Source organism: Vulpes lagopus, chromosome 12 (assembly GCF_018345385.1).
Source record: "Vulpes lagopus strain Blue_001 chromosome 12, ASM1834538v1, whole genome shotgun sequence".
Taxonomy (NCBI): Eukaryota; Metazoa; Chordata; class Mammalia; order Carnivora; family Canidae; genus Vulpes; species Vulpes lagopus.
The window spans coordinates 55,976,493-56,002,500 of NC_054835.1; the positions used below are offsets into that span (position 1 = coordinate 55,976,493).

General features: G+C 60.1%; 1 protein-coding gene across 4 annotated transcripts; it reads right to left on the minus strand.

Moving 5' to 3' along the window:
• Positions 1–134: 134 nt before the first annotated feature.
• RHBDF2 (rhomboid 5 homolog 2) lies at positions 135–24,700 on the minus strand. 4 transcript variants are annotated; one of them, XM_041727112.1, is made up of 19 exons: positions 24,605–24,700; positions 12,251–12,436; positions 9,040–9,193; positions 8,239–8,366; positions 7,544–7,739; positions 7,257–7,454; positions 6,265–6,393; positions 5,791–5,909; positions 5,468–5,662; positions 4,374–4,485; positions 4,092–4,166; positions 3,768–3,929; positions 3,309–3,418; positions 3,083–3,146; positions 2,896–2,990; positions 2,611–2,686; positions 2,344–2,444; positions 2,046–2,199; positions 135–1,347 (listed from the first exon to the last, which is right to left on the minus strand). In XM_041727112.1, the coding sequence occupies exons 3-19, from the start codon at positions 9,181–9,183 to the stop codon at positions 928–930; spliced, it is 2,478 nt and encodes an 825-aa protein (XP_041583046.1). In that variant the 5' UTR covers positions 9,184–9,193; positions 12,251–12,436; positions 24,605–24,700; the 3' UTR covers positions 135–927. The 4 variants fall into 4 exon arrangements, with proteins under 4 accessions (XP_041583046.1, XP_041583047.1, XP_041583045.1 ...); XM_041727113.1 differs by lacking the exon at positions 24,605–24,700 and adding an exon at positions 21,917–22,017; XM_041727111.1 differs by lacking the exon at positions 24,605–24,700 and adding an exon at positions 16,179–16,786.
• Between the last annotated feature and the right edge of the window lie 1,308 nt (positions 24,701–26,008).

The following is a 26,008-nucleotide window of genomic DNA, read 5'->3' on the forward strand; positions in this document are numbered from 1 at the left end:
CCCCACAAGTGAAAATACCCTCCCTTTGGGCCAAGGCCCTGCCCCTGAGCTTATGGCTGACCCCCTTCCCCCACCGATAAAAAAAAAGCCCCAGTTTTCACTCTGCTAGAGTCCCCCAGGTCAAAAAACGATACTTCTAGAGAATATCATTTAATACACTTGAGACACCATCCATATAAAGTTAGCGTTACTTTAAAAAATTAGAACCATAATATAAACCAGTAAAAAATGGGCCTGACTGGGCCTTGGGCAACCCCTGGGAGAGGGTCCTCGAGGTGGCCCGTCCCCCTCCCCACCAGGCAGGCCCCCCATCGCATGGGGTAGGGCGGCCTCCTCAGAGCCAGCCCCAGAAGACAGAACACTGACTCCGAGGGAGGGCCAGGCTAGACGGAGGGGACAGCCTGTTTGTGACAAACACGCCAAGGCTCTCAGCTCCCCAGCTGTGTGTCCTTCCTCTTTCTCTGCTCCAGACCAAGGCAGAGCCTTTCCCATGCGTCTGGCCAGGAGCATTAGGACAGGCTCCCCGGGCCACTGCTGAATAAGGGGTCCCGGCTCACAGGGCAGGGAGGGGAGGAGGAAGGGGAAGGAGGGCTGGCTGTGGTGAGGCAGGGGCGGGAGCCTGGTGGGAACCGTGGGCACGTCCCAGGGAGGGCAGGCTCACAGTAATGGCACGTGTGGTGGGCGGGGGGTGGGGGCACGAGTAGAGGCCCGGAGGGGGTGGGGGCAGATCGGCAAAGCCGAGGATGAAAGGCCACCCAGAGGCAGGGGTCCTGCCGGCAGGGGAGTGGCGGGAAGGCAGGGGGCCCTCCTTTATGACTGTCACCACGGGCCTCACCTGCTGGAGGGAGGGCCTGAGCCCTGGCAGCGGGTCTCTGGGGGGCGGGATGCTGCAGACAGGCAGCAGGGCCCAACCCCGCCGGGCAGGCGTCAGTGCAGCACCTGATCCAGCTCGTACTTCTCGCAGAAGCGGCTGGTGAAGGGGAAGCAGGTGAGGTACTCGATCCAGGGCCAGTTGATGGGGTAGACATAGAGCCAGATGACGAGAGAGGCAAAGAGGCCGGCGAAGACCAGCAGCGACACCAGGATGAGGGCCCGCTTGCGGTACTTGTCGCTGGTGCCGAAGGTGATGTAGGGCAGGAAGGCGAAGGCCAGCAGCAGGCCGCTGAGGAAGCCGAAGATGTGGGCGATGTTGTCGATCCAGGGCAGGAGGCCGCAGATGAAGAGGAAGAGCACGATGGCCGACAGGTTCAAGAAGGCCTTCCAGGGCCGCTCCAGCAGCTGCCAGCTCTGGAAGAGCTCCACGAACAGGCAGGCGAGGAGCCCGAACTGCGAGCCTGCAGGGCCCACCTGAGCCGGGAGGGGAGGGGGACAGCGTCACTCCCAGGCGCCGGGTGCAAAGCCTGGGCATAGCCCGGCTGGGGCACCGGGACCTGGGTCAGCCAGCCTACGGGAGGGCTCCTCCCAGGGCTGGGGGCCCAGACGCTGAGGCTCCTGGACCAAAGTGGGGCTCGTGGCACCCCCCTCCCCGCTTTCTGCAAACACTGAGGACCGACTGTGTGCCCAGTGCGTGGTCCGTGCAGTAAGCAGGACAGACAGGCCTACTCCGGGCAGCACAGGGCAGGACGGACAGACACCGAACGCGCCAAGGGCGTTGGGTTGACCTGATGGAAAACCTGCCACTGTTTCTGTGGGTCGTGAATGGTGCACACTGGAGATTTCATACAGTTCAACCCACAGATAATGTGACACGCGGGTTGGCAGGCAGGGGTCACAATCACGAAGAGAAATGAAGCAGAGGAGGGGAACAAGGTGAGGGATGGGGTCTGGGAGAGTCTTTCTGGAGGTGAAGCCTGAGCATGACTTGGGGGCATCGCTGTTCCCTCGCACCCAGGGATTAGGGGATCAGCCAATAAGCCCACAGCTTAGCTGTGCACCTGCTGTCGAGCCTGGCCGGGGAGGGGTCGTGAGTCCCTCGGGCAGGCCCACGGGGAAAGTGGGGGGAAGCAGCAGAGCTGGCCCTCCCAGCCCATCCCCCGAGGCCCTACCTCTGCCCGATACGGGAGGAAGATGGCACTGGCGAGGTTGCCGGTGATGCCACTGAGGATGAAGATGATGGCGATGCGGTGCCAGCCGGCCAGCTTCTCCAGGTCCCGCAGGATGGTCATTTGGAAGACCACGGACACGAGGCAGTGCACCACACTGGGGAGGGGGACACGTCAGGCATTCGCTGGTCCGTGTCTGCCCTCGGCTGCCAGCCAGGGGGACAGGGGTAGGGGTGCAGGGGAGGGGCGGGGGGGAAGCACCACATAGTGTGGGCGGGGCAGGCAGCAAGGGGCCTTTTACCCAGCGTGGAGGAACAGAGACAGCCAGAGCCTGTAGAACTGATCCGGGACCTCGGGGTTGAGGAAGGGCAGCAGCCCACACACCTTGTCCAAGCAGTGCACCTGAGGGCAAGCACGGGCGGTCAGCACCTGTGACCCAGCTGGCCCTGCTGTGGGGCAGAGGCGGTGTGCAGAGCCAGATTCCTGCCGCGGGAGGGAAGCACGAGGCCGGCCCCCGCAGGCTGCCACGCTCACCTCACGCTCAGGGCCCCAGCAGGCCCGGCCTCACCTGAGAGCACAGTGTTGCCTCTTCATGGAAATAGCCGTGCATGAATTCACAGTATTCCCGGGTGGTGATCTCACAGCTGGGGAGACAGGGAGGCAAGGGGGTACATCACGGCCCCGAGGGCACCTGCCCGTGGGCAGAAAGGGGCACCCCTCTGCGGGGACCCTAGCTCTGGGGCAAGCTCCCCTTCATCCTGCAAGCTCCTGGAGTCGGGGAGGGAGGATGCTAGTGCAGGCGGTGGGTGGTGACCAGGGAGCACGGGGAGCTCCGGGCGGGGCGCCGGCTGACCTGCCCTTGGTGCTGATGCAGCACGGCCGGCCCTTGATCTGGCAATCCATGTGCAGGAAGCCGGTGCGATTGCTCTTGGCCTGCTCCGTGCAGATCTGCGGGAGGGACACGGATGCTGGTTTGGGCCTGCGCCGCAGTGGGCACCCGGCCTGCCTTTCCTAGACCGCTCTCCACCCCAGACACTCACTGGCCACTTGGTGATGTCATCAGGCCAGATGTGGGCACCGCTCGAGGCTGGCTCCTCACAGGTTCTGGAGGCAGAGTTCGGCAGGGGTGGGGTGGAATGAGGACCTGTGCCTGTGCCCCCTCCCCCAGCCTGCCACACCCACCCACCAACATCCCTGTGGGATGCACGGACTGGACACTCAACCCCACCTTCTCACAGCCCAGCTGTGGGCCACCTGGGACGGTACCTGGGGTCTTGGTGACACACCGCTCCTGATGTCCGCTTCTGGCCCAGATCAGACTTGTCCATGGGGGGCCCTGTATCATCCTGCCACTTGACAAAAGTGGCCAAAGTCTCCTGGAAGATAGAGGAGGGTTGGTTGTGAGTAGGACAATGCCATCCCCATTAGTGTGGGCAAGGGACCCTCCAGGACAGCAAGTCATCCCCTGGTCCCGGGGCTCAGGCTCGTCTCCCAGACCTCTACCCTGGCTGACATTCCCAAGACCTGGGAACGCCACTTCTTTTGCTTCTCTGGGGCTGGGAAGGTTGGCACGCTCCCTGTGCTGGGCCATGTACAGGGGTGTGTGGGGCCAGAAGGAGGGAGGGGATGGTCATTGTCCTTGAGGTCCCCTCCTCTAGGCTAGGGTGAGTGAAGATGGTGCACAGGACTGGAGAGGGCCTGGTGAGGTTGGGGGCCCTGGCTCACTGAGCAGTCCTTCCGCTGGGTCTGGATGCAGCCCGAGTGGTCATTCTGGACACAGCAGCCCGAGTCTCGCTCTAGGTCTCGCTCTCGAAGCACCAGCTGCTCAATCTGCTGGTCCTTCCGGATGCAGGGGGAGAACTTGGCTCCCAGGTGGATTAAATCAATCTGGGGGAGGGAAAAGAGTGAGCTTGGGCCCGGACCAGCCGCTCTGTTGAGTTTTCCCTGAAAGTCCCCTGGGCAAGCTGACCCCTCGCCCAGCTGAGGGGATGACAGGGCCCGGGGGCTGTCCCATCCTGAGATGCTGTCCCATCCCCCTGGGCTCCTCACCGAGCTGGGGCCAATCCAGAAGTTCTCCTGCTGGATGTACTTCACGCTCTCATACACACCTTTGTTTCTGAGCACCTGGGGCAGGAGAGGGAGTGGGGGGTCAGGGGTTTCCCCATCCCAGGGTAGGGTCCCCAGGATAGGGTCAAGGGGTATAGCTATGGTGAGCCCTGAGCACTCCTCCAGGTGTGGCCATGGGAGGGATTCCACGGCTGATGATGCTGACGCCTCTCAGGAGAGGCTGGGACCCTCAGCGGGGAGCACCCCTTTCTTAGCCTGACTTACCAGCTGGGTGGTGACGTGCTGGGCAAAGCCCACAGGTGCGATGCCATACGTGCAAATCACCAGCAGCGTGATGATGATGTGGACAAAGGTCAGCCAGTAGGTGAAGTAGGGCCTGGGGACAGGGACCCCAGGTCAGCAGAGAAGAACCCACATCTCAACCCCCAGCCCCTATCAGCTCTCACTTGCTCTCTCCCCTCCCCCTTTATTCCCCTCCAACGCACCATTCACCACAGTAACTTTGAAAATGTAACCCTGAGTGTCTCTCCCTCAGCTTAAAACCCTTAGACGGCTTCCTCCTCCCCTTGGAATAAGGTCTAACATCACCTCCTACTGGCTGCAAGGCCTTACTGTGCCTGCCCACCTTCTCCAACTCTTACAGCTCCTGGAACAAACCAGGATCCGTGCAGCCCCAGGGCCTTTGCACATGGGGTTTCCTTTGCCAGAGATGCTCTTCACATCTCTCTCTACCCATTTAACTCCTGCCATGCTGACGGCACCCCTCCCCCACCAAGCCGTCCATTCATTCTCTGTCCTCCTGGGACGCTTGCTACACTTGTTATTCATTTTTTATGATTTTGGGTTTGATGTATTGGCTCACTACCTGTTGCATGCTGTGACAACTACCCCTCCTCAACCCTCTGGTCTCCCCCACAGTCCCCTCGCTCATAAAGCTTCTAACTGTGTCTCTGGCCCATCCTGCCCTCCCTGTCCCTCCCAGTGGGGCTATTCCAGCGCCTGTGTGATGGTGCTCAATGAATGCTTGTTGACTGCTGTTGGGAGCCGGGCTAAGGATACAGGCCAAGAGAGCAAGGAGGGTGAAGAGACAGCAAGCACCCGCGGACCCTTCCAGGTGACATGCATGCTCATAGGGTAACCGTGAGGACTTGTCCCTGCTCTCCTCTCCCACAGGAGCTGCTCACTAAACACCTGTGGAATAAGGGGTGCTGCAGGAGGGGGGTCCCGGGGGGTCTGCAAGCTCCTAGAACCCTGGGGGGGTGGTTCTCGGCCCCCCTCCCCTGTCTATATCCGAGGGGCTCCCGAGAGCGAGGAGCACAGCCCGCGGTCCCGGCCACCTCGCCTGTCGGCCCGCTCACCGGTGGCTGTCAAAGCTCTCCAGCTGGCGCTGCACGGTGCTGCTGATGCTGCGGCGGTAGCTCCGGTTCAGCCAGTTGCCCACCACGCCCAGGCCGTAGTGCCGCTTCTTCCGGTCGAAGGCGAAGTGCTTCACCTTGGAGGCGATGCGCTTGCCACGCCTGGTCCCAGCGACGGGGGCTCGGCCATACTCCTTCCTGGTGGGGGACGGCTCTCAGCCTGCTGTCCCCTCCCACACATCCCAGAAGGGGGACCTGGCAGTCTGGGGAGCCCTTCCCTGCTGTGCCATCTCCCTGCACCCGGAGGAAGGGTGCCCAGAACTCACAGAGGGATCTGCACCCCATCGGGGGAGACTGGGGAGGCCGAGCGTGGAATCCCCCGGAAGTAGCTGGCAGAGAGTGGGGGAGACTCAAACACGTCATCGGGCATGGAGCTCATTTCTTCCTGGGGTGGGGTGGAGCGGGGGACACAGAAAAAGACAGCGTGAGGAGTCACTGTCCCAAATACTGCTCCCGTAGCTCAATTCAAGGACAGATCAAAGCTAGACGGGCTCTGTGGAAGGGAAGGGGAAGGCGGGTGCCCGTCAGCCCTGACAGTGACTTTCCTGGCCGGCACCCTGTCCTGCCAGGTCGACAGAAGGGCAGGGGCCCAGGAGCTCCAGGATGTGGCACATCCCGTCCCACCAATGGACCTTTGGACCTCTCAGGGGCTCCCGGCACAGGATGATCAAGGCCAGGTCATCTCTCCTAACTCCCAGGCCACCCCATACCCGGTCCCAAGGCCCACACCCCATGCTTGCCTTACTAAAAAACGAGGAGTCAAATGTGTCTGCCCCATCGACCACGTCCTCCTCCAGGAAGCTGGGGTAGGCAAAGCTGCGTTTGACCACCCGGCACCGCTGTCCCGTGGCATCCAGCACAGAGCGTCCCTGTGACAGGGCAGAGGCAGGGGCATCAGGTCTAGGTCAGGTGTCAGCACCGCTCCCTCCTCTGAAGGAACTGTCAAGCCTTGGGAGATGGGACCCTACCCAGAGCACAGTGTCTGCAGGAGAAGGCAAGGAAGGCCAGGAAGCTTCTGTAGCCCCAAAGCCATCGGTCTCTCCAAGATTTGCGGTTATCCTCTCCCTGCTGACTTCCTGCCCTCTGGCTTGGGCAGCGAGCTTGCCACCACTCATTCTGCACCCTTCCTCCCCAAACTCGGGCCACGTTCCCCAGACACAGCTCCCTGGCACAGCATGCCAGGCCCATCTGCCTCTTTGACCCCAACCTGCTGCCACCCCCTCCTAGGAGCACCCCTTGTTAAAACCACATCTGACCACACGCTGCCCCTCCAGGCCTTCGCAGGGGCCCTTCCCTTGGCTGAGGACACCATTCCTTTCCTTCCTTCCTTCCCTGGGGAGCTTCTCCTTATTTTTCTGGGCTCAGCCCGAGTGCCTGTCCTGACATCAGCCCCTCTCGCAGAGGCCCTAGCAGTCATCACACCGAATAGTGTCACATGTGCCCTCCAGGCTGGGGGCTCTTGCAGGGCAGCGACGCACTCAGCACATCCTAGGCGCTGTGAACTTGGGCAAAGGGTGGTGCCTGCACCGGCTTCCCCAGCTATGGAGCACCGGGGCTGGGAGGCCATGGCCAGGCTCCCGAGCTGCAGGGCCCTCTTCCTGCCAGGGAACTTGGTGCACCCACTGCCCTGAGCATGGAAGGAAGGACGTACCTGGTGCGCTCTTAGGGGGATGCTTTGCGGAGGGGAGGGGGACACCATGGGGGCAGGGCAGAGGCGGGGAGGGATCGTCACCTTGAGGAGGGCAGCAGCAGCCTGAAAGCTCATGTGGGCCACGGACATCCTCTTGCGGCGGGGCAGGTGGCCAGAGCGGACACTGGTGAAGGAGGTGAGGGACAGGACCCCCGGGGTCAGCGGCGGGTGTGGGGCATGGGGCCTGTCCACCTCATCCGGGTGGCGGAATGCCCGGCCGCGGGCCAGTGGGTCGACGATCTGGGAGGGAGGGAGGTAGTGAGCAGAGCTGATCCGGGGGGGGCTCCCCAGTGCCAAGGCCCACCCCTGGCGACCCCAAGGGGGCCCACCTTGGGCATCTTGCAGGGTTTGGGAGACTCGGTGCCCTGGAAGGAAGGCACCTCCTGGCTGGGGAGCTCCAGGTCCCGCTGGCACGACGCCTTGAGTCGGCCATAGCGCACGCTGCAGTGATGCAAGCTTCTGCGCTGCCAGTGCTGCCGCTTGGCCTCCCAGTCGCCGCTGACCCCGAACCACTGGGCGGTGCCCCTGCGGGAGCAGACGGACAGGGTGGCTGTGAAGGCATCATGAAGGTGACGACAACGGTGGCGGGACAGGGCACATACGGGGGTGACGGGAGGTGTGTGCAGGGGAAGTGACGGGAGGCGACAGGGCACAGGTGCGTGCAGCGGGTCGGCTCCCCGTTTTGCCCCCGGGTTGGTACCCAGTGACCACATGATAGGGTGGAACAGAGTCCAGAGCCGGAGCTGGGCTGGGCAGGGTCTGGGGGGCACCCTGAGGGCCAGTGCCACCCCACATCCCCACTCCCTGAACCCCCCCACCCCAGCCTCCGCACTGTGACTTTACATGGCACGGGTCCCTGTTGGGCCTCAGTTTCCCCCCTGTAACATGCATGTTCCAGCTCTGTCAGGGGTGCTGCTCACAAAGGCTTGCCCACCCCTTCTAGGAAGGGGACCCGGGTGGCCACGCCCAGCCAAGGTCCATGGGGCTGCTGGTAGGGGCAGGGGGGTGGTGGGAAGGTGCTCACTTGCGAATACTCTGGGACAAGGAGGCCTGGCGGCGGAAGCCAGGGCGCTTCTCCGAGCTGCCCTCCTGCCATCGTCCCCGCTGCTCCTGGAGGCTGACGCTCTTCATGTAGGCCGGGTTCCTGGGCCTCTGTGGGTGGTGGGGTGGGAGGACAGGCTGGGGCTTGGTGAAGCCCAGATCCCGGGCTCTCTCCTCTTCAGCTCCCTATGTGAGAACCCCGAGAACGCACCTCACCCCCAATTTAGACACCTGAGCCGCTTTCCTTCCGAGTGTAAAGTCACCATTCTTTACACTCTTCGATGAACCCTAGCATGATTTCCTAACTCCCTACCCAGTGCTCCCTGCTGGCTCCCTGCATGCAAAAGAGCCCCCAGGGCGAGTGGGTGGCACCAACACAGCACCCCTTTTATGCCCCAGGACACTGTTTCAAGGCTGTTCTCAATAAGCCCTTTATGGAGCCTCGGTCCAGCCTATCTTCATTTCCATCTTCCACGGGAGCCGGGCACTGCGGGGTCAGGCTGCTGATGCCCAGGGTGCGGGGCTCCTCGGGCTGGGGGTGGCTGGCCCGGGCGGGAAATGGAAAGAGCTGGTCCTGCTGGAACCAGGAGCCTTTCTCGAGGCTTCCACTGACCACCGGGAGACGCAGCTCCTGCGCCCAGAGCCCACTCCGTGACGTCTGGGGCCAGGGAGGAGGGGGCATGAGCTAAATTAGGGGTGACACAGGCAGAAGGGGCCTCCTCTGGTCGTGTGGGCACAGCTGTCGCTTGTGGCAGGGCAGTGAGCCTCCAGGCTGCCCCCTTACCTGGGGCAGCATGCTGGCCTGCTCGCCAGGGGCCGAGGCCTCGGGTGGTGGGATGGTGATGGACAGGTTGGGCGGCTTCCGGCTCTGCAGGCGGCTGCTGGACACGGAGGAGACGCTCTCGCCATTCTTGTCAGTGGAGTCCATGGTGGGCCGGCTGGGATGGAGACCGGGAGAGGGGGCACGAGTGTGTCGATAGGTGGGAAGACAGAAGGGGACCTGGGGACACCCAGGTGCCAGGGCGGGCAGCCCAGGCTGAGAACAACCTGCAGAAAGTTGGTCAAATCTAATTCTAGAGTCTAAGCAGCATGAGAGAGACTGAACCTGAACTGGGTGGGGTATCACAAGTGGTTCTATTTCTGTCCTTTGTTTGCATTCCAGGCCAGCAGGGGCCTGGGAAATCCCCACCTTTCTACCTCCTTCCATTGGGGGGGGGGGTCTCTGCTTCAGGCAAGGACCGCAGCCAGAGAGGAGCCTGAGGGCAAAGGACAGAGGGGCAGAGACCTGGGCTGCCTTGTCAGTCTGGTCAAGGTAGGCCTGGGGCCAGAAGGTAGCTGCTTGGGCCCAGGAGCCCTGCCTTTGACCTTGGGGCAGGGCTTGGTGGAAGATGAGAAGGCTCCAGGGCAACCTGGTGCCCTAGCCACAATCAGGAGGTCCCCAGCTGTGCAGGGAAGGGTGGCTCTCTGGGTAGCCATCCCTGGGTTTCTAGCGAGGAAGTGGTGGCTCAGCCTCATTGCCAGATAGATGGGAAAGCCACCAAGCTGGTTCCTGTCCCCGGGGCGGCCTGGTTCCTTTTTCAAAGGTAACTGAAACTGCCACCTGTTTGGTACATTTTTTCTTTTCTTGGAGGAAAAATGTTAATCCCAAAGATAAAAAGTGGCATATGCTCACTGCAAAGACAAAAAAGACTCAGATGATGATAAAGTGATTATAAAGTAAACTCATAATCTGCCTGCCACCCTGTCTTGTAGGAAAGACCTCTTGGCACCTAGAAAAGGACACACGTACTTAAAATTTTACCCTCACATCACACGTTTTCTTCCATAGCATGCACATCTGGCCCCATCAGCGCATACAGACAGAGCTACCTTTTTTTTTTTTTTAAAGTAGGCTCCACGCCCAGCATAGGGCCTGAACTTACCACCCTGAAATCAAGACCTGAGCCAAGATTGAGAGTCGGATGCCCAACCAACTGAGCCACCCAAGCGCCCCTTTCTTATCTTTCTTGACGACTGTAAAGGTTTCATTGAGTGGAATGCACCAAGATTTAATGAATTCCAGATGGATAGCTGTTTTTGGCATTTTGGACTCGTGTTAATCAACACCCTTGCCTACACCGCTTGTCTACACTTGCTCACAACCCCCCCCTCCCCCACCCTTGGATTCCACCAGAATCAACACTCTTCCCTTCTTCACTCATTCCGTTCTTTTTCTGGCTAAAGTCTTTAGCTATTTCATACCCTCCCCTCTTCTCAAAGCTGCTAGAGCAGGTTTGGTTTCTCTTCCCCTAGTATAAGGCCAGGGACTCTGTGTCTGCCTGCCGAGGTGGTACCGACCCTGGGTGTGTGCAGCAGACCCGGGGAGAGTCACACAGGAACCCTCCAGGAAAGGGCATGTGGGGCCAACGTGGAACGGAAGGGTGACACAGCAGCCACATGCATCCCAAGTCTGTCTGTCCCTCCATACACAGCCCACCAGAGCCACCATGTCCTCTCACCTGAAGGATCACAGCGGCCTCCTGACCACTCCACCTGCTGCCCCTCGAGCCCCCTACCCTCGTAACCATCTGCCACGCAAGAGAAGTCACCTTTGAAGAGCACCAATCACACCACATCACTCTCTGCCCAACACTGTCCCACAATTTCCTGTTCTCACTTATTTTTTAAAGATCTTATTGATTTATTCATGAGACACACCGAGAGGCAGAGACACAGGCAGAGGGAGAAGCAGGCTCCATGCAGGGAGCACGATGCGGAACTTGATCCCAGGACCTGGGATCTGGGATCATGCCCTGAGCCAAAGGCAGACGCTCAGCCACCCAGGCGCCCTGAGCAACGCAGGCGCCCCTCCTGTTCTCACTTAAAGTCCAAGCCTCTGACTGGGGCCGCTGGGGCTCCCGGGGGGGATTTGCGTCCTCCTTGCCCCTGACCTGGCCACTCTAGGACCCTCACTGTCTAGCACCTGCTAAGCCCTGCTAGGAGGTGCTGAGGGGTCATGGTCAAAAGCACACTGCAGCTTGGTGGTCTGGGCTGGACCCGCACTTGACCGCAGGTCACCCATGTCCTCCCCTTATGATGGGGGAAGGACCTCCCCCTAGAAAGGCGCCCTGAGCATCAAATGACAGTACGCATTGCTGCACACTCAGGCGATGTATGCACACAGAAATTTGTTCAGGAATGTTCACGGTGGCACGCTCATTGGAGCCAAAAGGTGGAAACAACCCAAATGGCCACCGACAAACAGATAAACAGAACGTGGGACATCCACCCAATGGGATTACGAGTCAGCCACAGCAGGAGTGAAGTGCCAACACGGTCCCGCGTGCGTGAACCTTGAGGATGTTCTGCTAATCGAGAGAAGCCGGACACAAAGACCAGGTACTCTAGGAGTCCATCCATACGAAAGGCTGCGACAGGCAGCTCTACAGAGACGGGAGGATCGGCTGTCGCTGAGGGCCCGGGAGGGACAGCACCTAAAGGCTGGGTCTCATTCTGAAGTGACGGAAATGTTCTGAAGCTGCGCATGGTGACGGTTGCACCTGCCTGTGAATATGCTACAAACCACTGAGCTGTACCCTTTGTATGGATGTAGTTTATGCGGATTAAATGGGCTAAATGTGAATTATAACTCAACGAAGCTGTTAAAAAAATGTCTCAGGCAGGTGCTCCATCAACATTAGGCCTCTGTCTGTGCTCGGCCCTCCATGCCCACATCAGATCTCCACACATCGGAGCAGGTAGCTCCTTCCTATCATTCTGGTTCCAGCATGAGTGCCACCTCCTCCGAGGAGCCCTCTCTGATTGCCTGATGCAGCCCTCTGGCCCTGCTTCGAGCCTCTCCATCACTTTACCCTGCTCACCTCCCTCTCTCTGCCTTATTCACTGTTGCATCTCCAACTCCAGCAGAGTGCAGGCCCCCAGGAATACTGGTCCGTACTGGTTGAAAAATAAACAAGCAAGCAAAGCCAGACCCCTCTGGCTACCCAGCTTCCTACCTTCAGAGTTTGGGCTGAGCTCACAGCTTCCTGGGTCTTGTTGAAGACGTCTTCAGAGCATGTTCTGGTCCCTTCTTTACTCTATGCAGATGCTCTGGGTTCAAGCCTCACCTCTGTGGAGAGGTGGACAGATGTCCAGACAGACGCTTCCAGCCCAAGCAGGGCAGCTCCTGTGGTGCACACAGCCTGTAGGGAAGGAAGGGCAGGCTCAAGCAGGTGTGTTGGGAAGAATGCATCGGTCAATCTTCCTGACTTCAGTCTCTGCATCTATAAAATGGGGATAATTCCACTGGCCTCATGGGTGAGGGATTAAGAGAGATGTTCTCGGGGATCCCTGGGTGGCTCAGTGGTTTAGTGCCTGCCTTTGGCCCAGGGCGTGATCCTGGGGTCCCAGGATCAAGCCCCACATCGGGCTCCCTGCATGGAGCCTGCTTCTCCCTCTCCCTGTCTCTCTGCCTCTCTCAGTCTGTGTCTCTCATGAATAAATAAATAAAATCTTTAAAAATAAAAAAAAAATAAAAAGAGATTTCTCGGGATGCCTGGGTGGCTCAGTCGGTTGAGCGTCTGCCTTCAGCTCAGGTCACGATCTCAGGGTCCTGGGATCGAGCCCACCTGGGCTCCCTGCTCAGTGGGGAGCCTGCTTCCCCCCTCCCTCTGCCCCTTCCCCCCTCCTGTGTGCACACGTGCTCTCTATCTCTAATAAATAATTATAATTATTATTATATAAAGATAAATAATTATCTCTCTAATAAATAAATAAAGATCTTAAAAAAAAAAAAAGGTATGTTCTCCCCACCCGCAGTAAGGGCTCCTTGTGACAGTGGGCTGGGTACTCACCCACCGTAGCCAGGGGCTCTAGCCTCAGACCCCCCCACTCCGGGTTGGGAACCCCGAATCAGGACGGGCCCCTACCTTTTTTCTGTTTCAAAATAACTTCACGAGAAACGTTTAACATAACATAAGATTTCCTTCCCAATAGAGGGAGGCAGATATTCAAGGCATATTAAGGCTCAAACGATTTAGAAGTGTTTCATTGTTGTTTTATTAGCTCTTTAAATAATATATTGAGCAGAACTCCGAAGGCTGCTGGGGGCAGGACGGGTCACGTCTTTAGGTGCGCCGGGCCAGGCCTGGCTTCGCTCTTCACAGACATCATCTCACTTTGTCCTCAAAACACCTTTCGAAGTAGATTATCTCCCATCACTCCCATTTTGTGGGTAGAAGTGGGAGCTTAGAGGGGTTAAGTAACTTGCCCAAGCTCACACAGCCAGGAAGGGGAAGAGCTGGGTCTCTTCGAGAAACAGAAGCCCCCTGTTCCAAGCTAGGGCACTCTGGGGGCAGGACAGCCCTCTATCAGGGTGACAGAGGAGAGTCCAGTCTGCGGTGGGGGGGTGGGACGGGACTTAGTTCTACTGAACAGTACTCTGCAAACTCTGTTCCTCAGAGGCCTGGGGCTACCCAGAAGGGCCTGAGGGGCTGCCATGGGACAAACCAGAGTCTGGGGACAGCTCTACGCCCTCCCTCTGATTTCACAAAGCGGCAGTCTTCCAACCACAGGAGAGAGGAACTTCGGGGGCGTTGGGGGCAGGCAGAGGGGGCGCCAGAGGGGGATCTGAGGCAGAACTGGGGACCCAGGACGCTTTCTGCTTCAAGGTTTGCCCTACAGACTCGGGCATCCTTCCTTCTAGCCCAGAGTGCTGGGAGTCCTGACCCCACACCTCAGGGCATGACAAGGTCCCTCAGAGGCCACTTTGCATCTGCTCTGGGCACAGCTCCAAGACAACAGCCACACCTGGGGCCCCTGCACGGAAAGTTCTCCAGCCTGGTCTCCCCTGGGACCAGAGTGCAGTGAGAGGGCACCAGGCAGGTGCTGTCCTGAGAAACCAGCACCAAGGAGGGAAGCAAGCAGGTGGTGGAGGAGGGCTGGGAGGGTAGAGCTGCCGAGTCCAAGCTTGCATGAGGTCACCAAACACGGAGGACCCTTCTGGAACTCAGTGCCAATCACTTCCCCAGAGTAAGCGCCCAGTGCCCTTCAGAACCTGTCCCCACCCCCACCAGACACACCACATGCCCTGCAGGTCCCTTAGGCCCCACTTCCTCATTGGAGGCCCTATACCTGGTATACCAGGCTCCACCTATCTCCACCTGCAATGCCAGGTGAAATGTCACCTCCTCCAGGAAGTCTGCCATCACCACCAGACAAAATCAATCACTTTCTCACCTGCCTCCTCCAGCATACTGCAGACATCTGCCCGTGTGTAGGTGTCCCCGACCCCATCAGCATCCAGGGTGGAATAGTTAACTCCTACCAGTGGCTACCAGGATGGGAGGCAGGTGAGATGGTGGGGACAGGCATGGCTGCAGATTGTCAGTCCACATGGACCCCAAACAAAAATGATCTCCCGCCATCCTGCACTCAGCCCAGGAAGTGAGTGGCCCACTCTGGACAGCTCCACGAAGCACCCTCTGCCCTGCTGTGGCTCTGTGACCAGAGCGGATCCTGCCCCAGGACGAGCCCCACTGGACCTCCTGTCCCCTCTCCCCAGCACAGCCCAGACTCCCCAGCCCTCCCTCCCATCCTGAAGCCATAGCTCCCTGCCTGGGCTCCCCTGGCCTAGGATCCTGCTGTGTTGCTGGCATCTGTGCTGATGTCATGACAGAAAGAAGGGCAGACATGACCTCGGGCTGTAGGACTGGGGTGACTGGACTGGCCCCGGGGCACTTCTGGGAGCCACCAGGAAAAGTGGCCGGGCCCTGAGAGCAGAGGCGGGGCTGCGCCTCCTCGGAGAGCAGCGTGGTGTCCGAGGGCTATTTTCACCATCTTCATGGGCAATGCAGAGTCCTGGCCTGTGGGCAGCTTTACCCCCTGGCCTCGCCTCAGTCTCCTTCTCTATTAAGCAAGGGAGTTGGACAAGGTGATGGCCCAGCTTTGACACCCACGAAGCCCACACGGTTAGTACGAAACACCACTTTCCACAGCCCCTACTCCTGAGGCTGCCCCCAACTTGTGCAGAAATGGTGACTGGTGGGCAGGTGTACCAGAAGCCCTGCTCCTTCTTCGGGGTGGTGAGGGGCAGAGGGTCGAGTTGGTGGTGTGGGGCGGGGGGGGGCGGGGCGCGGCGCGCAGAACCCAAGTCTAGGACATACAGGAACCCAGACAGAAAGTGCTGGAGCTCTGGGAGCACCCCGCCCAACACATATCTCTCACGCCCCAGAAATGCTTGCTCGCTGCAGAGGAAATTGTGACATCCTGGGACAAGGCTTCCTCCTGGCCCACAGTCACATCCGCTGCTCTGTCTGAGATCCCGGGGCTGCCGCAGCACCCAGGCTGTGGGCCAGGGTGGGGGGATTTGGGGAGCATCTGAGCACCTGCCCCACCCAGCAAAGCCGCTGCCACTTGCCCAAGCTGGATCCTGGCCTCATTGGGGCCTTACCCACAGAAGGGCCTTCACAGCCCCAGCCCAGGGTCTCTGGGCCTTAGGATGGGGTCCGCCGTGGGGTGGGGGCGGGGCAGAGCCAAAGAAAAAGTGAAGTGCAGAGTTCCAATCATCCCGAAGCACCACGGGTTGACACTTCCATAACCCCCAGCACTCCCACCACCAGGTGTGTGACCCAGCTACCAGCAGCCAGGATCACACATGGGACCGAAATGCACTCAGAAGGCACTCACCGATGCCACCAGAGTCTGGTCTCCCCCCAAGGGAGGCTGGGCACTGCCAGCTAAGCCCTATCCCGACAGACACAGCCAGGGCAGGCAAGGCCTCGGCAAGAGAGCCTCCCGTGTCAGAGCTCTAGCAGTGGTGCTCAGGCAGGGTGCTGGAGGCGGCCCCCACCCAAGCCCACATGGGCCCACCGTCCCCTAACCTGCCCCAGGCGCAGTTCCATCTGTGCCCAGGAGTCTGGCTCAGGCCCCTTCCCTCCTCCCCACCTGCGCACCATGATGCACGCCAGCAGGCTTCTGGAGGCTTCCCTGGTCGTCTTGCTGACGGTGGCTGGCTGGCTCCACAGTCCCCAGGCTCTGAGGACCTCAAGAACCAGGGCAGGGAGCGAGCTGCAGCTCCAGACGGAAGCTGACAGGCTCCTGACATCAGGTCTTAGCCTGTGTGGCCAGAAGTGGGGACAAAGGGAAGGAAGGGGCCCTGGGACAAGGGATAACAAGCATCCCCTCCAGCAGGGGAAAGACGCAGACCACTACCGATCACTGGATGCGGTCAGGAAGTTAGGGGGCCTCCTGCAGAGACAGGCGCAGGTCCCCAGAAGCCAAGAGATAAAGCCGCACCGCCTGGCCTAGGCTTGGAGCTGAGGGGTGATGGGCAGTCCGGAGGGAAGGGAGGCAGGCGGCCTGGGGCCGCTGGGAACCTGTCTGTCCCCCGATGAATCACAGGATGACAGGGTGACAGCAAGGAAGTGGCCTCTCTCCCCTGCTTCCCAGCCACAGAAACTGAAACCGACAGTCCCTGCCCGCAGCCTTCTGGAAACCAGGGCGTTTTTTAGAAAGCTGCAGAGGAAGCTGGCCCTCGCCCACTGTGTAACCCCCAGCCAAACCCGGGGTTCTGCTGACCTCGGGGAAGTTGCTTCAGCGCCCCTCGAGACCCGGAAGGAGCAGCTTATGTAAAGGCTGTCACCTAACCCGGTCTGCCTACCCGTGTCCCAGTGGCCAGTGACTCACCGAACACCTCCCTGTGCTGCCAAGAGCGGGGCCCGGAGCAAAGGGCAGAGGAGTGGGGAAGACGCTGGGGGGCCGGGACAGGACGCAGGAAGATGGGATGCGGGAAAGGGGGTACGGTGGCCCCCTCGAGGCCGCGAGCTCGGACTTGCTCACTGGTTACCGGGAGCTGCCCCCCACTCCCAGGGAGGACCCACTGCCCCAGGGCTGCGAGCACCCACTCCCCAGGGCCGCAAGCACCCACTGCCCCAGGGCTGCGAGCACCCACTCCCCAGGGCCACGAGCACCCACTGCCCCAGGGCTGTGAGCACCCACTGCCCCAGGGCTGCGAGCACCTACCCCCCAGGGCTGCACCCACCCACTCCCCCAGGGCTGCACCCACCCACTCCCCCAGAGCCCCAAGTCCGTAGCACAGACTGCATTGCTTCTTTAGCCCAGCTGGCCCCGATGGAGAGGAAAACTGAAAGCTCCTGTGGGTTTACACCCCTCCCACAGGGAGAGGTCCTACTTAGAGGGTCCTTGCCCCGAGAGCCCCTATGTCTCCACCCCCCACGCCTTTCTGGGCTTTGCTGGAACTCAGCTCAGAAGATAAACAAGGGGGAGAGGGGCACAGGCTCAGGGCTTAACCACCCACCAGCTTTGCCCCAGCAGACCCCAGGTTCTGGACTCCCTGTGACCCAGTTAGGGCGGCTTGGGTGGCACAGCCGACCACAGACACGGGAAGTGGGTGCTGGGCTCCAAGTCCAGGGTCTGAGCACACGGGAGTGGGGAGGGGGAATTAGGTTCTTGGAGTGGTGCTCACCCCAACACCCCTTTGTACCACCATCAGGCTTTCTCAGGATCACACATCAGTGGGGCGGGCAGGAGGTGAACACCTCCTCTGTGGGGAGCCCTGCGTCCAGGAAGCTGGCTGAGCTGGGATGTAGCAGCTGCTGGCAATATACCTTGGCAGGCAGCACTAAATGCCACCGGGTGTCCCCAGCTGGACACAGTGCTGGAGCCCACCCTGCTGGGGGCCCTCCCAGAGAGGCCCTCCAAAACTTTCTGGACTCCAGAAACTGCTCATAGAAGCACGCAAGGCAGCAGCAGCTGAACAGGGATGCAGGTGCCCTTCGACACCCCAGGAAAGCAGCAGCTCTCAGAGCCTGGGGGTGCCCTGTGGCTTAGGAAAGGGAGCCCAGGCTCTTCTGGAAGGTGACACGTTCTGTCCCAGTTCTGCTGCTCCCTGAGCATCACCGTGAAGGGGAGGAATCAGAAATGGCACAGGGGGTCCAGAAGGCCCTGGTCCTTTCTGGGCCAGACACCAGGGCACAGGGGGCCTCCCGGAGACGGAGCATGCACCACCAGGCGCCAAGTTGACCTGAACTCAGTACAAACTGGCTTTGCTCCAAACATGCAAGAGGATTTGCCTCTATTAGGATCCTGAGGTACTGGGAATTGGTTTTTGTTGTGTTCCCCCCCCTAAGTTTATTTATTTACTTTGTAATGTCTGTACCCAACATGGGGCTGGAACTCACAACCCTGAGATCAAGAGCCAGGTGCTCCTTCAACTGAGCCAACCGGGCACCCCTGGGAACTGGGTTTTCCCTGGTCCTTGCCACTGGCAGAGGCCTAGCTCAGTGGTTAGGGGAAGGATGGGGTTCAACATGGGCTGGGGAGCAGGGGAGGCCTGCTTCACTCCTGCTGGAAGTTCCCCAACACTGAGGAGTGACAGGCTGTTTCCAGACACACCCACCCTCAGTACAGACAGCCAGGCTCTGACTTGGGCTTGCAAGGGTGGGGCCCACCTAATTTCCACCCGGCTCCTTGTGGCCTAGCTCTACACAGTAAAAACACTGTCCAGGGTGCCTGGGTGGCTCAGCGGTTGAGCTGTTGAGCGTCTGCTTCTGGCTCAGGGCATGATCCTAAGGTCCTGGGATCAAGTCCTGTATCAGGCTCCCTGCAGGGATCTGCTTCTCCCTCTGTCTGTGTCTCTGCCTCTCTCTGTGTTCCTCAGGAATAATAATAATAATAATAATAATAATAATAATAATAATAATAATAATAATAATAAAAAACAACCACTGTCCAGCTGAAGGAGACAGGGTCTTAGGTCCAGCCCTAAATGCTGTGACCTCTTCGGCAAGACACTTAACATCTCTGTTTACACAGAAGATGCTAAGTAGCCCCCCAGTAATCTGAAATCTAGGTGGCTTCGTCACCATTAGCTGGGGCTCAGCCTGGGTGCACAAGCAGCCAAGGCACAAGGGCTTACCATAGCTTATGGAGAGGGAAGCACCCGGCCCAGGTCACCCAGCCAGAAGTCAGGCCCTGGGTTGCCCTGGGTCCCTCATTTTGAGATACTCAGGCTGGGGCTCTGGGTGCCCCTCACACCTCAAAGCCCAGGCTGGCCCCACAGCTGGGAAGGAGCATGCCAGGCAAACAATTTTCAGCTTGTAAACAGTCATTAAAGAGCTAATAAACCTGACTTCCCAGAACCCTGCCCTGGAGCTTGCTGCTTCCCCAAAAGAGGTTGGCCCCAGCCCCAGTGACTACTAGAGCTTCAGGGCACTTGGACATGGGCCATTCGGGCCATTCAGACTGGGGGTACAGGGCTTTGTAAATCCCTACGCACCGCAGCCCCCCGCCTCTCTTTGGGGCAACGTGGATTCTCTCGTTGAGGAGTGAGGAGGGCTGTGGGGCAGGGAAGGGGGGAGACAACAAAGATAGGACTCAAAACCTGGTTTGGCCACTTAACTGCCGGGAGACTTTGGGCAAGTTACCACTTCTGAGCCTCGGTTTCCTCTACTGTGAAATGGGGTGATGTGCCCCCACCCCTGCGGATCCAGCAGAGATGACATGAGCTTACGAATGAACAGGGCCTGGCACCCAATCACCGGCCACTAACTGGTAGCTGCTATTCCTGGCTGACCGCTGCTCACTTAGTCTCTGTATCTGGGCTAAGAGCCCCGGAAGTAACAGCTCTCTATTTGACAGCTGGGGGAAACTGAGGCTCAGACCAGTCAAGTCACCTGTCCCAAGTCCCATTGTTAGGGGGTGGTGGTGGTGCTTCCTGTCACCCTGGAACTGGTGAGGCAAAGCGGCCAAAAAAAATGGGCGTGGGGTGGCGACCAAGGTGCTGGGGGGGTGGAGTTTAGGTGTGGGCTTCTGAGACTCCTGAGCTCCTCCCAGTCCCCTAGGCAGAAATGACATCACCTGGCACTTAGGCAGCACTACTTCTTCTCAGCTTATCAAAGGGCTTTCTCAAACATTCTCTCACCCTGTGCTGTCCATATCTCATCACCGGTATCTGACAAGGTGAGAGCAAGGGCTCAGGCCGGGTTTCAGCTCCAAGTCCTGCTCTTGCCCCATCCCACAGTGAGGTCCCCCACCTCCTGTTCCAGGCCTCCTGGAGGCCATCCCGGAGGCCTGACCTGGGGAGGGCCGGCTGGAGACGGAAGAGGTGCTTCTTGCTGGATGTCAGGGGAGAGACCACCTCGGATGCTCTTGGCTCGGGCTCTAGGGCCATGCGTACATGGGAGGCAGGAGAGAACCAAGGCTCTGAATGGCTTACCCTGTTCCTGGCCCCAAGAGTCTGGCCAGAGGGAGCAGAGCTGAGGGTCACTGCCTCCGTGACCCCCCTCACCCCTCATCAGGACACACGTACAGGCAGACAGGGAAAACCCTGGGCTGGGAGAAGCCAGCAGATCCTGGCCTGAGGCTCTACTCCCACATCTGAGCCCCCTCAGCCTCCGTGGGGCAGAGCTCCCCACCCCCCCGCCCACCCCAGACCAGCCACCTGGACAGATAACTGTTGCACTGCTCTTCCTCAGTATGCTCTCAGCTAGTCCCCCCAACACCCACGAGGCAGGACCCCGTCCTCACCACGAGCCTGTGCTAAGGACACACGGACACGCTCCTAACGGCAGCCACGATGCCATTACCCTGACAGCTCTGATCTCAGGACCTCACAGGCATCACCTCACAGCAAGCCATCCAGTGGACTGCTGCTGCCCCGCGGTACAGTCGAGGAGACCGAGGCACGGACTACAAGTGACCCTCATTCCACTGCCCACTAGCTCAGAGGCCACTGCAGCTGCCAGCTTCTGGGCCTCGCTTCTTGGCTCCCCATGCTGGGAATCACCCACCAAAGGTCCTCCCACCGTCCTGGCCAGCATCCCTGATGGGTGCTGCCCACTTAGCTCCAACCACCCCCCTGCACCCCACGCCTACAACAGGCCCCTGGCAGCTTTTGAATTGGCAACAAATGACTTGTGTCTGGGTCCCCAGATAAGTTTACACAATGACGGAATGTGGACACTGTGGCTCTCATACTTCCCTGAAGATGAGATGATGAATTTTTCTTTACACTCAGCTCTAACTTCCATAGGGAAGCAACAGTGATTTTATGGGCTGTGTGGGAAAAAGCCTTATTTCCCCCCAGGGCTGGGGCAGGTGGGGTGACTCCTTCCAGCCTGTATCCTGGTCACCTCCCCAACCTAGCCACCACGTGAGAGGTTAGCCTGCACTCCCAGCCGGCGCTGTCAGTCCTCCCCCAGCTTGGCTCGGCCGGATAGGAAACTGGGAGCAGATGTGTGAGCTCACCCTGGAAATCCCCCCAGGGGGCCGGGACAACACCGAAGGCTAGCTACTCCAAAGTGAGTGATACAGACCTGGGGGGGGGGGCGGGCAGGGAGGAGGCAGCCCAGAGAGGACCTCTCCCCAGATGCTGCACCCCGGGGCAGGTGAGAGGCCGGAGCCACCCCAATCCTGCCACCGCCCGTCCTGAACCAAAGAGAAGTGCCAGGTAGCTCATTCAAGTCACCTGTTTTTGTTCTGTTTTGCTTTTAAGTCTTATTTAAGTAGTCGGTACACCCAATGTGGGGCTCAAACTTATGACCCCAAGATTGAGTCCCATGCCCTCCCAACTGAGCCAGCCAGGCACCCTCATTCAAGTCACCTGGACAGGAACAGGTACCTGCATGCACAGACACGCCCCCTTGACTCCTTCCTGCTCTTACCTGCTGTTCCATCTGACATGGTTTATGGCAAGTTGACAGAAACCCTATGAAGAGCTGTGGCCACCAGTAAAAACATCACCACTGACGAAGAGCCAGCCTCAGACCCCAGCGGCCTCCGTGATGTATCTGCGGTGTGATTAATCCCTCCTCTGAGAGGAACAGAGGTCCCCGCTCAGGCAGTGTGTGTGTCTCACACCACATACAGCCACGGTGCGCAAATGAGCCAACCAGACAGGAGCCAGCTGGTGGCTTACCAGCAGGGAGGCACAATGTTTTAGGGCTGGGCCTGGGAGCCAGGGCCCAGGTTCCGTATCAGGCTCTGCTGCTTAATTCCTGACCGGCTTGGTGCTAGTCTTGAGTGTGGTTTTGTACCATGAGAAACACACTAAAGATAGAAGTCACTGTTGCAGTTTGTGGTTCAACAGAAAGAGGGGAGTGCCACTCCAGCCCTTTAAACTTAAAAGCAGGGACACCTGGGTGGCTCAGTGGTTGAGGATCTGTGTGCCTTTGCTTCCGATCGTGATCCTGGGGTCCTAGGATCAAGTCCCCCATCAGGCTCCCTGCATGGAGCCTGCTTCTCCCTCTGCCTGTGTCTCTGCCTCTGTCTCTCTCATGAATAAATAAATAAAATCTTTAAAAAAATAAACTTAAAAGCAAACAAAAACAAAAACACCAACCAGAAACTGCCACCTGCCAGAGTTCCCAGGCCAGGAGGCCAGGGTCCAGAAGTGAACAGGATGGGGGCAATGGACACTGTCAGAAAACAGGAAGGGGGAGCAGTGGGTGGCCTGGGCTCCTGGGCACAGACAGCTGCTTCATTCCATCTCACCTTTCTAGAACAGCCCTCCACCACCATCCCCTGAGAATTGGACCAACACTTAAACCAGAGTTGTCCGTACTGGGGTTCCCCCGGGCCTAGCACCTGGCTAACACCAGGAGCAGGGGGTGCCTCCCTTTGCAAGCAGTGGGGCTCACCATGGGGGTTCTTGCCTAACCCTGGTTTCCCACAGTCACCTTTTTTTTTGGCAAGAGAGAAGCAGATCCGGGAGCTACAAGGAATTAGAAGCCTGAGCCCTTGAATGTTATTTTCCTGGTGTCCATAACTGGAAGACTTAGGTGTCAGTTTAGAAGGGAAGATTCCAGCAGGTCACATGGTGTCAGGCGTCCATGCCTGTCTCAGCAATCCAAATCCAGCCTTGGGAAAATCTTTGAGAACAGAGCCTCCCCCTCCTCCTCCCCAACCTGCCCAGGGGATATTTGAGCTTGAGGGCTGCCCTGGCTCACCCTGTATGGGAGGCTGTGGTAGGGGTGAAGCACTTCGGGGCTGAGCTGTGAGACAGCCCTGTTCCCAGCCCCTGGGACTCAGCTCCTCCCCCACAGCACCCAGACCTGCTTCCTGCAGAGCCTGTGGTGTGAACAGGGACGAGGCAGGTTTATGGCACCAAAGGAATCCTATTGCTAGAGGAATAACTGCCCTCACACCTCTCATCTTACTGAAGTTTATTTTGTTCCTCCCTGAACCCCGGGGGGGAACTGAGGCAAGCAGGGGAAGTCAATGAGAAGTAATTTGATGGAGCAGGTGCTGCTCCTGGGTCTTTGAACTTCAGCACGGCGCTGACATTTTGAGCCGGGTGAGTTCTTTGTGGGGAGATGCTGTCCTGGTTTTAGCCGCATCCCTGGCCTGTCCCCACTGGATGCCAACAACAACCACACTCACTTCCTTCTCCTGAGTTGTCACAACCAAAATGGCTCCAGACATGGTCAAATATCTCCTGGCACCAAAAATCAGTCCCCTGCTTGAGAACCGCTGCTCTCAAACAAGTTTCGCTCTCCCCTCCCTCTTCCCTCCACCCTACCCACAGAGTGACAGGAACACAGCTGCTGGGCTCATCCTTTTCCCAGCCAATGTCACCACCATGGGGTCCTCAATCTAGCCATTTGGGAACCAGCAGCCAGGGCACGTGTGGGGTCACTGGGGAGCCTTCCCCTCCTCAGACACACCCTCGCAGGAGCTCCAACCCTTCTGCTTTCCCCCTTAGGCTTTCCACCCGGTTAGGCAGGGCCAGACCTGGGAGGCCTGGGGTTCCCCTCGGTCCGGACGGGAGGGAGGGACTGCCTGGGACTGCACCTCTTCTACCCCTAACCCAACCCAAGGCTCCCCGGAGGGGGCCAACCTTCCCAAGCCCCTCAGTCCAGAAGTCAGGACCCCTGGGTCCAGCTTCTGAGCTCCGACCTGGCCTCGCCGGGACCCAGCCCCGCACCTGTTCCCACCCCGGCGACGCTGAAAGCACACACCTCGCCCGGGGGAGAAAGGGGAGGGGAGGGTTTGGGTGCCAGGCGCTTCTGGGAGGAAGGCGGGACGGCGCGCTCCCGTCCCCGGCCCGGCCCGGCTCCCTCCCGGGGCCTTAACTTCTGCCCAAGTGTGTGCCCCCCACCTCGGCGGCCCGTGGCCCAGGGGCCCGTTCGGCGTCTTGTGCCAGCCGAGCCCCGGAGACCGGCAGACCCGGTCCAGCGGCCCCGACTCTGGCCTCCGGCGCGGCCCACGTGGGGCCCGAGCGCTGCGCAGGGGCGGCCCCCCGGGACCGTGCACCGCCGCCCCGGGCGAGGCTCGGGCCCGACCCCGCGGACCCCCAAGGCGCCTGCTGCCGGGCCGCCGCGTGCCGGCTCCGCCCTTCGCCCCGCGCTCACCTCCCTGCGGCCCTGCTGCCCCGCGGCCCCGGGACGCAGCTCCGAGCGGCGCCGGCCGGCGGCTGGGCGGTGGCTCCTGGGGGCCGGGCCCCGGCGCTCCGCCTCTTCCCTACCTGCGCGCGGGCGGCGGGGGCGGGGCCTGGGAGGGGGCGGGGCCGGGCGCCACGGGGGCGGGGCCTGGAACGGGCGCCCCGGAGCCTGGGATGGGGCGGGGCCTCGGACGGGCGGGGCCGTGCGCCACGGGGGCGGGGCCTCGGACGGGCGCCCCGGAGCCTAGGATGGGGCGGGGCCTTGGAGGGGCGGGGCCGAGCGCCAAGGGGGCGGGGCCTGAGAGGGGCGGGGCCGCGGCCCGGGAGGCCGGGCCCGGGCTCAGGTCACTGCGAGACGCTGCGGCCAGCCCCGCGGCGCCGGTGACTTGCTCCGGTCGCTGGGTGCTCCGCCCCCTGGGGTGGGGGTCCCCGCCTGGGCCGAGCCCTGTTTTCCGCCCGAGCTGGTCTCTTCCGGGCGCCGGCCTCTCCTCCCCCGACAAAGCGCATGATCTAGGTCTGACCTGCCATCACGTCACCACCTCCACCCCCATCCCCGCCCCGAGAAAAGTCCCCGCACTCCCACCTCGACCACCTCCCACCCACCCGTCCCTCCAGCGCCCTCACTCTAAGGCCAAGTGGGCCTGTTCCTCCAACTTTAGCCCCTTACCTTTTCCTTGAAACACATTTGGAGCATCTCGATTACTCCAAATCCTGGGGCAGCTCCCGCCTCCGGGAAGCCTCTGATCTCGGGCCTCCTCCTCCTCCTCATCCTCCCGGGGGTGGAGGCGCCCTCCTGGGCCCAGTCTTGCTCAACTTCCCCGCCCGCCCGGGGCGCCAGTGCTGGTCCCTGGCAGAGGCCCTCTCTGGGTGCCTGTGTGGGTGGCCCGGGTGTCTGGAGGAGTCCTAGGAATCTCCCTTAAGGCCCACCCAGTGGAAACTCACCTGGTCTCTGGCCCCCAGACGAAACCTTGGCTCACACCAGGCGCCTGCAGCAGGAGAGGAAGGCGCTCAGGATCTGGAGATTTGGCGGGGCCAGGCTCTAGCCCCTGCGAGCCTGTGCTTAATTTGCAAAGTAGCAAAGCCTGCCTGGCCTTCTCACGTGGTTGGCAGTGGGATGCAGCAGACAGAAGCTGCGAAGGGCTGCACCACCCCGGTGTTAACTAGTGGGGCTATTATCTTAAGCCGTGGGGGCCGACAGCCAGAGGACCTAAGTTCAGATCCTGGTCCTGCTCTCTGTGTGGCCTTGGACAAATCCTGCAACCTCCCTGAGCTTCCGCTTCCTCCTCTGTAAATGGGAGTCATGCTAGGCCCTGCTTCTTGTAAGAAGCCCCTTAGAGGGCACCTGGCTCCAGCTAACTGCTGGCAGCTGTATTGT

Coding starts and splice junctions, on each gene's coding strand:
- RHBDF2 (XM_041727112.1), bottom strand. CDS start 9,183: ATGGACTCCACTGACAAGAATGGCGAGAGCGTCTCCTCCGTGTCCAGC. Junction 5,910..6,264: donor ACTCCTCGTTTTTTAGTAAG/GCAAGCATGGGG, acceptor ACCCCACCCCAG/GAAGAAATGAGCTCCATGCC. Junction 4,486..5,467: donor GAGAGCTTTGACAGCCACCG/GTGAGCGGGCCG, acceptor CCCTGTCCCCAG/GCCCTACTTCACCTACTGGC.